Here is a 13,732-nt window from a genome sequence, read left to right on the forward strand (position 1 = left end):
AACTTAAATTTCCCAAAACACAGAACATAAGTTATGGATATGTTCTCATAGTCACTCAGTCAGATGTGAACAATTCCAGCATGTTGTTCTTTAGCAACGGACTCCAGAAGCAGCTCAGATTTATCACCTCAGGCATTCCTGCATTTTCCCAAGTGTTCACATATCGATAAATGAAGGTGGAGTGAACATGTCACAGCTGGACACACTTTGAGGAAGCACAGTCCATCTGGGTAAGGTCTTCAAGCACTCAGCACATGGAAGACTTGCAAAGATCTGAACTGAAACGGTGCTGCAGAACATCAGGAGTCATCCCATGTGTAACTGTCACCTCGGTGGGTTCAGGGTGCATTTGACTCAACTCATATTCACCAAACACAAAAAAAAGTGTATCCTACAGAGTTCGTGATCCAGCTGGGTTGAATGGTTTCAGTAACAAAAATTTCAAGCATTCCATCATTTACTGGAAGGTGGGAGAATGTTTAGAAGAGTCACCAAGTAGCTACTTGAAAGAGCACAGGAGGACAAGCCACTTCTGTTAAAATTATGTGCTCTGGGGAAAGGAATATTTAATTACATGGAAGGAAATACCAAAGAATTCTCAAGTTTGACCCAACTTAGTTGTTTGCACTGGTAGGTAGTCACATACCTACAACAGACAAGCTGCAAAACCAACACAAAATGAGATCTAACAGTTGTAAATTAGAATATCAGTGAAAAAACTATTCAGACATCTGATCAAAGCCAGTCAAGGGAAGGGGCTTGTACTTCAGTGTTGTAGAACCCACTGATTACAGAAGATAAGGATGGTGCACAATTGCTAGGGAGTCACATGCAACCATTCTCAATCAAATCTCCGATTATCTCATGTTTGGTTTTATTTTAATTAGAATTTGAGAGGAGAGTTTTCACCAATAAAGGTCTGAAAGCCTTTGATCATTCACTTTATCGGAATTCTATTTAATCTAATGAAAAAGCAAACAGAAGATCTGTTTACATGGACACCTCAAGCACAAGAGTTGAAAAGATCAAAGTAATACAATTAGCAAGGACCTGTGAGAGAAAGATTAATCTCTACAAGTAACTTCCATTTCAGCTTCAGCACAAATGAGCTCAAATTCTTCCTCCAAGCGTCAAAAAAAGGTTTCTCTCTGTTATTTTTATTTCTTAACTCTCGTTACCATCCCACTGCAGAGATCTGACAGGATGTTCTCAGCTGGGTAAGACATTTTTTAAACTCAGAATTCATTTCACACTAAACTCCAGATTCTTACTTTGTAAGTTTTCATGACACATCATGGACTTGCATTAAGGATCAGTGTAAAACTAAGCACCGAAAACATACAGAGATGTCTAAAGGTACAGAAAATCTTTTATTAGAATCTAAGTCAATATATATGTGACCCAATAAAACTTTTCCTCAGATGCTATAACAAGTATTGAAATGCCATGTTTTCAAGAGACCATCTGCTGTTTTGACATTTTATGACAATTCCCAAGCCTTTAGCAACCTTGACTCTACCTCTTTCAATAGCATGTTTTGCAGGGAGGTTTTTTTTTCCTCCAAATTGGGCCTTGATTTATCATACATTTATAATGCTTTAGAAGTTCTTGCACATTTTACTTTGTCACAAGGTAACCCACATTTTCAGCACTTCACTGTAAGTGAAATATGCCCATCTGATAATGCTGGAGACTAATTGTCAAAGTCAGAGCAACACATGAGCTGTTCCACAGACTTAGTCTTGACTTACCAAAAAAGAAAGGTAAGCAACACATGGTTTATTTTGCTTAAACAGCAGAGTTCATACTGTTAATAATGCCAGTAGTATCATAAAGACAGCATTTCACTAGTTGCCAGAACTAAAGTCAAGTTTGAAACTGAGGTCATAGCCTTGCAATAAAACAAGTACTAATTATCATCAAGAAACAAACGAGGGATGATGGATCAAGAGCATCAAGAGAACTTGAACAAACTTCTTTCAGCAGATATTCTTTAGCAGCTCCCAGGTTGAAATCTCATCTTGGTCACTGGCCTCCTACTGAAATCAGCACACTTGAGTTTTCATCTGAACCACTTTGGCTCAGCTTTCAATGCCTTGCTCATCAGCTTATGAAACATAAACCACATCAACTGAATGATACCCATGGTTGAAGGCTGAGATTAAGTACATCCCTGCACAAGGTAAGGACTTAAAAAGTTACATATAACACAAAACGTTTCCTACCATACATAGCATGTGTCTGTTCATGCGCACCGTACTGTGTTGCAGAGGAAGATACTAAACCCGGCTGTGCGTGTGCTGGTGGGGCCATCATCCTGGCATTGCCCTGTATTACAGGGCTATAAACATGAGGATGCTGCAGGCAAAAGGAAAAAAAAAAAAAGCAGACATTAGTTGGGGAACCATCACAAAGAAACTCGTGTCATCTAAACAATTGCAATGTTCGAAAGGGTAAAAGCTCGGCCTTACTCGAGTGCAGAGCAGCTGCTGAGATTATCCAAATCTAAGGCCTAGAAACTGATAAAAATTGGCATATTGAATTTTTGCAACTCTAATAATGTAGCAAACTTAGGTATTACACAGTATATTTATCCAGGTACACACGTATATTTAAAAGCTTTTCAAATAAGAGGAGTCCACCAACTAGGTTATTTTTAGAGCACTTAACCAGGAGATGTGCTGGTCACGACCTAAAGAAATTCTTCAAAGAGCTAGAAAGTTGCATCAATAATAAATGCCAACTTCTAAGTTGTCCTGAGAATTTGTTATGACCTTAGAAGTTGTTCTGACCTTAAAATTTGTTCCAGGCTTTGAAGCACTCTACAAGACCCCCAAGTGTGCTCCAGAACCCAGAAACTGTTCAGAGTGACTTTTGACAGGACATAAAGGGGTATTTAGGTCTGAGCCACTTCATTATTTCTGGTTTTATGGATGAGGTGCATGAAAAGACTCTTACCTGAGATTGGTAGTGTGGCACATGCTGCACAAGAGGCTGATTAGGAAACTGTTGGGGACTATATGCAACATATTGTGTTGAGTAAGCAGGTGGAGTAGCTACAATTGGAGGGCCTGCTGCTGAGGCAGGATGCATCATGGTGCTCTGGTGGTGTTGGTCTTGCCGCTGCTGGGGCATATTTGGTACTAAAAAGCAAAGAGTTCCTCACATTAGAAACAGAGGATGAAGAATGATCATCTTCCTGAAAGGTTTTACACTATAATGTCATTGTGACCACGTGGAATATCCTCACCCCTCATCTTTAACCATCTATTAGGGCTCTAGCAAAAAGGAACAGCATGAAAAAGAGTTTTTTATCACTGCCTTTGGGCCGTATATCAGGCCACAAACCCAGCCCTGCTTTTATTGTGAAGGAAGGAGGAAAGAAAGGTGGACGGACAGAAAGACTCACAAGAATCAGTAATGGAAGAGAAAGGTTATATCAGGATACCTACATTAATAAATTTGATCCTGTCCCCTTCAAAAGGCTTAATTCACCCTCTATGGGAACTACTCAGCCACTGTTCCATCAACTGGAAATGTGAGTCTGTTAAAGTCACTCATGTTTATGGCTGAGGAGAGCAGAATAAAGGTCTCTATGCAGGCACAATCTGAGGTATTCACATCTTTTGAGCTCTATGCTACCCCTCAGGACAGCAGAAAGCAACTTTTAGGTCACAGACAACACTGAAGGGGACAAGACAACCTATAAGAAGAGGAGCAGGAATAATTAAGAGGGAAGAAAAGATGAAAAAAGCATAGCAGTGTAGTGTGGGACTGCCTGAACCATCCTGGTAAGTGACCACCCAACCCACAGCAGTGAGGAGCTTGGAAAAAACTAATTTAGCCTACAAAGCACTGGGCTTGAGAGCTCCAGGTGAGCTCCAGGAGAGCTCCAGCCTCCTGCAGTCAGGCTGCAACTACTAACTAAACTACCCCAAGCACCTGTAAACTCCACTGCAGTGGGCAATGTAGCCAGACCCCTTAGGGAGAGGAAAGGAGATGTCAGTAAATTCACTCACTGATGGTTGTATTTACTCTGCAAATCAACAATAGAAAGAAGTAAATACAGGAGGCAACTTGAACAGCATAAAGGCACTGAGCTGTAACCCAGGCAGCTCCCTCAGGGCTATGCTGCACACAGATGGATATGCAGAAAATACTGGAGCTTTAAAAAAGGAATTCAGAATTGGAGCTGCCTCACACAGCAAATGAGTCCTCAGCAATGTACTTCTGATTAAAACAGTGCTACCAATGAAAAGATTTCACAGTGAAGTTACTGTGTTTTAACACAGAAATACATTGCAGGGGTTTGTCTTCCCTACATTCATAAAGGCCACTTGTTTGCTTCTGAACAGCAGGATTGCTCTTGGAAACAATCTCCCCCTCCAGTGACTGGAGCTGCAGCACTGGATCCCGTGCTCAGGAAGCACTGGTTAACACTGCAAGAAGGAATGAACTGTGCAGAGTTAGAGCCTTTCCTGAAACAGGACTAGAAAAACACTCTTCTGTTCCTTCTCTGCACTGCACAGGGAGCATCTCCCACATGTTCTGTCTCCACAGCCATGGGTGTCACTTGTTAAAAACATGGTATTGTTGGTCCAGCTGTTCATTACTGGGGTAGAAGGAACGCAGAGGAAAAAACTGGAACCAGAAGTGAGTTTTTTCCAGAAGAGCAGCAGAGCACACTCTTCCTGAAGAAAGACTGACTTTGCTTGCTGACAAAACCCCTCTATTAAAGCACCATTCAGTGCTGTAAATCAGTACAGAAGTTCCCTTTAAACAAACCTATAATATTTATGAAATATAGGAGATGATCAGCTTACCCTAATGCTCCAAGTAACAGAGACGTTTTCCTGCTTGTCAAATCAGATTCCAAACCAAGCAACTCCCCATAACTCAAACTTAGCCTGCTTTGGCTGAATCAGTTTATCTAAAAATCCATTAGTATTTCCACTTACTTCCCTTCATTAAAAATAGCATTTAAAATATCAACTGAAAACAAATTAACATGGATTAGAAAGCACACAAACAGCTCTAATCTCTCCATGCTGCATGCAGACTGAGAACCAAACAGGCAGTATTATTCTCACCTTTACCTGCTCTATATGTCTTGGCTTGGTTCACTGGCATGGGCGTCATGGGAATAGGATACAAAGGCTGAAACACAAGAAATTGAAATCATGATATTCCTTTAAAAAGCCAATGTGTGTTGGGGTGGGGACCCCACTCAGCTTTGATGTGTTTTACTCTGTTTTGTTACATGGTTTAGTGAACTCTGCCTAACCTGTGAGGTTTTCCTGGACCCCTGTCAGTAAGTCTGCACGGACAAACAACGCAGACCATATGGTTTGCAACAACCAGACAAGTAATGCTACTACTGCAAGCAGTGGACTAAATCAAACAGCTTTGTAACAGCTTTTTTTTATAAAGCTCTGTCAGGGGAGGTTTAGGTTGGATCTCAGGAAAAGGTTCTTCCCCCAGGGGGTGGTCGGGCACTGAACAGGACAATGCTCTCAGGACAGGGTGGGACTGTTGGGGTGTCCTGGGCAGGGCAGGAGTTGGACTGGATGATCCCTCTGGGTCCCTTCCAACTCAGGATATTCTATGATAACAGAGCTAGATTTGAAATCCCAGTGATCCCCACAACAACCAGAAACTAGTGGGGACTCAGCTGGAAGCTGAGGACAACGAAACAGTCGCTTAAAGCTTAAAGAGAGTGAGACTGTGCTTAGAGATTAACACCAAATGGGAGCTGCTGGAATTCAGAAGTGTTTGAGACTACTTGAACATCCCGACTGAGGGAGCACCGGGAAAAGTCAGTATTTACACAGCTAAAACTTAACAACAATCTCATTTATGTTTACAAGAGTAATACAAGCTGTACCATTTCACTGTTTTAACTCAGAGCTCCTCAGCTGGAACTAGATGATATTTCAGGTCCCTCCCAGCCCAAACCATTCTATAATTCCTAAGTCTCCTCAACTTCCTGGCAATCCCTGTGAAGTGTGGAGGAGTTTGCAGCACTTTACCTGCACGCCTGGACTCACTGGAACCGGGTACATCATATTTGGTGCAAAACAAACAGGCTGAGTGTACACAGGGGTTGGCTGCTGATGACCCACCATGGAGGGGCTGGGCTGAGCTTGTGGACGAGGGGAGGTTGGTGTAGTAGAAGGTTTCGGCTACAAACAGAGTTGAGCAAAGCACAGGGCAAGATTAGTCTGAGTATCCTCCAAGGAAAAGCTCTGCTTATCAAGATCTACTCAAAGGCAGCGTCAAACAGCATCAAACAACTCACCTGAGCAAAAGATCGAGGGTTGAACTCTTTAGCATTAGGATTAAGTGTTGATTTTCTAACTTGCCTAAACATAAAAACCAAAACATTAAGTTTGGCATTATTCCTTTATGAGCATATCTGCAATTAATAATGTAAGAAATACCTCATTTCCATCTGTGAGTCAGATTTCTGAGAACTCAAACACCACATGACATGCAAAAAACCACTCTTATTGACAGGACTCTTACTACACTTATTCATAAATTTTTCCTGTTGTTGATGCTAAAGCTTATGTGAGCCAGGAAAACATTTAAATAAGCTTTTAGACAACATATTCCGCATTCACACCAGCTTTTTCTACACAAGGCTAAATGCTAATAACATTGTGCTTATTCTAAAAGGCATAATTACTCACTCAGAAGTATCCTTCTTCTCCTCTTTATCCTCTTTATCTTGTTTACTTCCAGGCCCGGATGTCTGCACACCTTGGGAAGTCACCTCAGGCCCTCGCTTTTGCTCAGAGCTGTTACTTATGGAAGGAGAAATACTGGGACTATTGGGTTTGCTACTGCCACCATTGGAGTTGGTGTTACTGCCAGGTTCTATGATAGATTCTTTAGGGGTGGATTCTGTCTTTTCTTTAACTACATCTCTTGATTTTTCCCCCTCTCGGGTTTTGTTTAGCAGCTGATCCACTGCATCTGAAGAGGAACTTGACTGTAACTGAAAAAAACCCAAGGAATATATTCAGTAAATTGATATACAGAACTATGGAGAGACAATCTAATGCTGTCACATACACAGAGTAAAATACAGTCCCACAGGCCTCAACCACCTGGAAATGACCTTTTAAAACATACATTTCCATTTCTACTAGGAAAGAAACCCACGAACATTGACAATGGTTAAGCCTACACTGAGAAAGAAGCTGTTCAGCCATTCAACTGACCCACATGTTGATTAGGGAGTGACAGGAAAGCTTAGGACAACCCTCTGGACTCATCTGTGCTGTGATTTAACAGTAACACTTGAAAAGTTAACCTGATTTAATAAACCATTATGGTCAGGAAATAAGTAATATGAATTCATCTTCAATTTTCCTCAGTAAAACTCTTCATTTAATTTTGCAACAGCTCCTCCATATGGAGTGTGTGATAATTATTTGTACCTAATGATCAAACAGGTTTCAAGTCCTATTTTCAGTGTACAGTCAATATTCACATTTATGGGTATTAGGCAATTGTACTAGCAAGAGTCAGCATTGATTTTCCAATACCTGGCATGAATTCTTACAGATATTTTCATAAATTAAGCACAAGTATAGAGACATGTTAACATATGTAGTGTATTCAATTCATTAAAATAATCTGGATGCACATGAGAATTATGACACAATCAACATAGAGAAACTTACCCTAAAGTCATTCTTAAATTTCTTTAAATCATCAATCTGTTTTCTATGCTCTGAAACAATTGGAGAGACACCTGCCAAATATAAGACCAACATTGTCCAGGCATTTCTAATACAAGAAATATAAATATACATATATACATATATATATAACCCCTACACATTACTAAGTTTGCAGAAAGGTAATGTTTGCATATATAGAAATGAAAAACAGTGATATAAGTGCATTTGTAATTTGGTACAATTCCATGAGCAGACAGAAACACTCTGTGAAACCACAGCATTACATAACTGACTTATCTTTAGTTCTAATGCACCACACCAAGGCAGAAGCCCTGAGGTGCAGGGACTGCAGAACTCACTGAACACAAAGCAAAATGAAACAAAACCCCCCCAAACACACACTGCCAGTGTTTCAAAACACAGCAAGTAAAGGAGAAACACTGCTCAAGGTGAGCTTTATGGCTGGACTCCATCCTAAAGGTCTTTCCAACCTGAATCAATCCACGATTCCAAGTTCAAGAATGTGAAAAGATTTTTTTGAGAACAGTGAACAAGCAGTGTTGCATTAAAAAACAAATCTAAGGCATAACAGGAAGATGCACAGTCAGAAACACTGTGCTGGCATGATGCTCACAATTCTTGTGAGCACAGCTCTGAGCAGAAACACATATTCAGTCCAAAGGCAGCTAAAAACCAGCTCTGTGAGCTGGGAAAAGAGAGAAGGAAAAAGAAAAAAAAAAAGAAAAAAACAAGGGAAATCACACCATCCACATGAGCATCTCTACACTTCGTGCTGATGAAATGAGTCACAAACAACCTTTAAAACTGTAGTCCTGCCACCTGACAACTGCACGACCAAATTTTTGCTGTAGAGCACCAGATTGTTTCCAAGTCTTCCTAAAAATGCCAACTAAAGCAGCCAGTACAGCAGGCTTAGTGTGCAGAATTCCTACAGCACTCAAGTACAACCAAAAGCTTTGGATACAAACCTTTGTTTTCAGGTTTAGGAAAACTAGGAGAAGTCTCACTTGGCTTTATATTCTCCTTGTTTCCAGTTGCAGAATTTTGCCTCTGGTCCTGAAGCCTGGTATCTTTAGCTGGAAAAGAAATGGGCCAAGTTATTCTCTTTTATACAACTCAAAATGACCAAAGAGAGATGGTAAGATAAAAACAAGAGAGAGATTAAGCTTGATTTTAGCTTAAAAACCAAAAATCTTTGAAGTTACACATTTTCTGCTACCTAGTTGGTGCCTGGAGGATCATCCTTCCCCCTTCCTCCCCCTACTGTCTTTAAGTCAGATTATAAAGTTCCAGCTAAACTCATCCCTCTCATCATACACCAAACCTTGACTAGGCTGAACAAACTATAAACCAAGAGTAAATTATTTTCAAGTCCAAGCTCTTCAGACAGAATTCGACAACCATTTGAGAGTTCTTACACATTTGACTGTGTCCTTGAATGTTGGTTTTTTCCCCTTATTTTTGCTATGTTCAAAATACTCTCTGAAACCAGTGGCCTATGATTCTTTAAATTAGAAAAGAGCCAAGAACTCAGTCTGAAAAAAGAAATTCTCAATTAAGTCAGACACCTGTAAGCCCATCCTCCTTAAAGGGCACAAGAAATTAAGCACAGACTCAACAAAAAGCCTCTCTCCAAGCTTAGTTTCAAGCTGGCACCATGACAAAAAGGGAACTCACAGTAAAATTAAATGCATCCCAAGAATTTCCATTATTTAGAAAGGAGTTTTGCTCTTTCAAGGCAAATTCCTTGTCAGGGTTTAGGGAAAGGGAGAATTTGCAACCTACCTTCGTTGGAAGGGGTGACTGCTCTGTTGGATGCAGGGCTGGCAGGTGTAGGAGAGGCAGCTGGAACAGGCATGGCAACAGATTCAGTGGGAATAGTACCAGGCTGAGGAGAAGGCAGAGCTGGTCCCATGGGAGTGCTGCTCTGCCTTGGAGACCTAGGCCTGTGTGTTTTAGGGGATAATCTCGGAACTAGAAACAAACAGGAAAGAACAGTTATAGGATGAGCTTCCTCAGCTGCTCAACAGTTTCTAAAATGGCTAAAAACATGCTTTAAGATACTTTTTAGAGTAACTGAAAACCTGTTTACCTTTCAGGTACATCTCCTAGTTCTTTACAACGCAGCATTTCAGATAAGTGGGGTGATTTCTCTGCAGATTGGCCCCTAATACACATCACTGCCCTCTCAGTCCCACCGTGAAGCTGCAAAATGCTCCCCAGCCCCCCCAGAAGTACAACTACAAGAGCTCACATTAACACAGTTTCAGGCAGAACACAAAAGGTGGGCAGGTCTCCACACAACCAGATGTAAAACATTTTTTTAAAAGGGCTGAAAAAACCCCTCCATTTTCCGGCGTCCTCTTTTGGAGGTTTGCCAGCTGGAAAAAAAACAACACAGCCTATTGAAAAAAAGGAATAGTTGATGTATATTTTTGCCCCTGTGTTAAAGCAGCAAGGAAAGTTGTGTATTCTTTAAATAAGAAATTTAAACAAGTTGTTTAAACCTCCTGCTTCCTGCTCATCCCACTGTGGCAAGTTAGTACTTTATGTCACATATTAACCCCCAGTGAGTGAGGAAAAAGAGAGGTAAAGTGGTTTAACAGTCCTACTAGCATGTTAATAATATATAAAGTGGGGTGTGGGGAGCAAAGATGAATCAGAAATAATGCCAGAACACAAGAGTTTAAATCTTTTCCACAAGGCAACAGGTCTATGTGGGTCTAATTCATACCTTCCTTCTGAAAAATGCATTCCCACTACACTCCTCTAGAATTCTGCACTGCTAAGAAGTACCCAAAAAGGATCTAAAAAGGACCAAACTGTCTCTCACCTGCCCAAGGAAACACCCAGCTGCTCACAGCCCACTAGAACATGGCCTCAACCCAAAAGCTCTGGACTAGGGCCTGTGTCACAAGACTGAGCTTGAAAAGTCAAATATTCAAAAAAACCCCATTAACTGATTCAAAAAAAAGGAGACACTGACTACAGTTGCTCCTACAGTAGACAAGAACAACATCACCACTTAAAATCTATGTAATTTCTAAAGGAAAAATATATCCAACTTAACTTGAACATCATTTTAACACCAGCCTTCCTCTATGCAAACACCTCCTTCAAAAAACCACAGCCCAGCCACACTGCCACTGACCAAACCCAGTGATGCCATGCAATGCAGCTAACTTCTCCTGCCTCCTCCAGTAACTCTCCTCAGAATTAATCCTTTCAACAACTAATTCCCACAGTTTTCCTCCCTTTCTCTTCACACACCACCTGGCCCTGCAATTAGGACAATCCTGCACTTGAAGGACCAACTCACCAACTCTTTTACTGGGAACATCCCTCTCCCGCTTTCATCTAAGCTAAGTCAGCCCAGGATTTGGTTATTCAGAGCCTGAATTGTCTGGAAAGGCAGGATTCTGCTGAGCATTCCCACTCTAAGGTCCCCCTGCAAGCCATCTGCAATAAGCCAAGCTTTACCTACCCCCACTGACAACTGATGACCACGTCCCACCTGAAGGGCTGCCTCGTGCCACTGCAGCAGTAGATGCTTCCCCAGGTGCATTATGAGATACAAATTCTAAGCCACTTGAAATTGTACCCCTACCAGTAGAGACTCTGTGACCTCGAGGGTGCCGTTGAGCCTTAGGAGACATCCGTGGAGGCCCTGGGGAAAGAAAAACAACCCACACAGTAAGTGAAGCCCGGCACTAGGAGTATCCAAACATACTATCTGCTTTTAAAACTGGATTTCATCTCACAACTCTCAAAAACATACAGTGTGGTTTTCAAACCTGGATTTCATCTCATAACTCTCAGTAATTCAGTAATAAAGTCAAGCAATTTACACTGACATCGACTAGAACCAGGGATCCACCAGACTAAAAAGGCCGAGCCATTGGTCCAGCCAGGCTGCCAACACTCATCACCTTGCTAGGCCAGCTCTAAATGGATATTTAGCAGCTTTATCAGCCTCGAAACAGGTGTGCGAGTCCTGCATTTCAAATATTTGAGTCCAAGCATCCAGCAGTGCTTAGTGCAAGACAAGCCATAAGGGCTGGTGGCCCAGCTCGCCCCGGACAAGCGCAATTCCAATGAAAAATTTCCAGTGCTTTTGTCAGGTGGGCAGTGATCCCAACCGTTTACAGTCCCCACGGGCTGAGCGATGCTCCGGGGGAATTTGAGCAGGGCACTCTGCACCGAGGCTCAGCGGCTGCAGCCACTGCCACAATTCATTCACGAGTCAGCAAAACTGCAACTGAACAAGTCATTGTTGTCCCAAGGTTCAAGTCATGCATGTTTAACACCAGGAGCCAAAGCCACAGGAGAGTACAGGAATTCTGAACAGCTTCTGCAGCTGCCACACAATAGTTAAGCTCAACTCTAAGCAGCAATATGGTTTTTACATCCTAACAAACGTTTTCTTTACCAGATCAGACTCAAATGTTGATACTTGAAAAAGAAAAACTTTGTGAACAAAACATGATATGGCTGATTTTTTATTTTTTTTTTCATTTTTAATCTATGTTAATAATAGGGAAAAGTTCAGATAATGGCTTTTTGGTTTCAGATAAGGTTCTACAATATGAAGCATCTCTCTGGTTACATAATCTTTAAACATCAGCCTCTATATTTACCCATGAATCTCAAGTACACTTCAATCCAAATTATATACAGGTGAGGATTTTAAAGAATACACATTTCCCAGCAATAATCTCCTGGCAGCAGGAATTAAACATTGCAGTAAGCAGCAGTTCAGTGCAGGCCTGACAAATCAACCACAGGGGCTAAGAAAAGAATTGAGTTTGCAGGTGGATTCTCAGTACCTGACTATATAAAAAGCCATAACAAATGGACAATAGGAGGCCAGACACGTGACCATCATCCACTTTTTGGTCATGGACCACCCTGAGCATTTATCAGGCTGCAGAACAGTGTTACTGCTTCAGTCAGTGGGATGATTGTTCTCTCACAGAACCAGTTTGCATTTTCCAGGCTTGCTAAACAATGCTGTGCAGGGTTTATTTAACTGCACTTAAATAAAAATTGTAAAACGTGATCATTATGGTACCTTGACAGGACAAATTTAGTTCGGATAATTCTGCACACAGTTACCACAGACTCACAGGTCAGCCCTTCTCTGTGTATTATTGACTGCTAAGGAGATGATTTATTGTTCTGATCGGTGTAAACAGACCTAAAAATTCCCTACAAATTCACCTTTGAAGCAGCTTATCCTATCCCATTCCACAGTGTACTTCTCTGAATTCAGAATTTTTCTTATCATTATTACTGTTGGCTGTTTTACATGCTTCATTATTATTACATGCTCATTATTATTGTTGGTAAGTCAATGATTTTAGTTAAATTTGAAACTGCTTTTTGTGGAACAGCTGTATTAAAATTGATATTTTATATAAACTTATAGTCAGAAAATAAGAATAAAAGTAGTCCTAAATTTATTCCTAAATTTTAAATTTCTAAATTTTAAGTTTCTAAATGTAAATTCCTACATGAAAATTTCCAAATGGAAATTTCTAAATGTAAATTTCCAAATGGAAACTTCTAAATAATATATTTCTAAATATATCCTAAATTTTAGTCCTAGAAATGCTCTCTAAAGTTATCAGGTCCTGCATGTTGCTGTAGGTTAAGTTAAGACACTGAGCAGCGTTTCCAAAGCTGAGTTTAATTTCATACCAACTTGGGAAATTTCACAGCTTTCTTTTTTTTTTTTGTTTTTGTTTTTGTAAAGCTCTTCAAATTAACACAAACGAAACAAACAAAAAAAAAAACCAAAAAAGGTTAATAGAAACAAGTCTGATCAACTAAAGTTAAAACACAAATTATAGGTTAAGTAATGAAGAGGAAACAAAAAAAAAATAAAACCAAAATAAAAATAAAAAAAAAAAACACACAAATTTTTGTCAATTAAAACTCACGGAGGAGTTATAAACGAAGACAAACGAGAAAAAAAAAAACAAAAAAAAAAAAAAAAAAAAAAAAAAAAAAAAAAAAAA

At 40.4% G+C, this 13,732-nt stretch overlaps 1 protein-coding gene across 11 annotated transcripts in view; it reads right to left on the reverse strand.

Annotated features, from left to right (window-relative positions):
* The window catches only part of ATXN2 (ataxin 2), a 53,748-nt gene that overhangs the window by 13,793 nt on the left and 26,223 nt on the right, over positions 1–13,732 (reverse strand). For 2 of the 11 annotated variants that reach the window (XM_017814181.1, XM_017814179.1), the window contains exons 10-19: positions 11,197–11,379; positions 9,498–9,686; positions 8,681–8,788; positions 7,692–7,762; positions 6,693–7,000; positions 6,299–6,362; positions 6,030–6,182; positions 5,091–5,157; positions 2,959–3,143; positions 2,226–2,358 (exon numbers count right to left, since the gene is read on the reverse strand). In XM_017814181.1, coding sequence (XP_017669670.1) covers positions 2,226–2,358; positions 2,959–3,143; positions 5,091–5,157; positions 6,030–6,182; positions 6,299–6,362; positions 6,693–7,000; positions 7,692–7,762; positions 8,681–8,788; positions 9,498–9,686; positions 11,197–11,379 — 1,461 coding nt within the window. The remainder of the gene's footprint in view (positions 1–2,225; positions 2,359–2,958; positions 3,144–5,090; positions 5,158–6,029; positions 6,183–6,298; positions 6,363–6,692; positions 7,001–7,691; positions 7,763–8,680; positions 8,789–9,497; positions 9,687–11,196; positions 11,380–13,732) is intronic. The other 9 variants (XM_017814182.1, XM_017814183.1, XM_017814189.1 and 6 more) reach the window with 8 other exon arrangements.

This window comes from Lepidothrix coronata, unplaced genomic scaffold (genome assembly GCF_001604755.1).
Source record: "Lepidothrix coronata isolate B3197 unplaced genomic scaffold, Lepidothrix_coronata-1.0 Scaffold44, whole genome shotgun sequence".
Taxonomy (NCBI): Eukaryota; Metazoa; Chordata; class Aves; order Passeriformes; family Pipridae; genus Lepidothrix; species Lepidothrix coronata.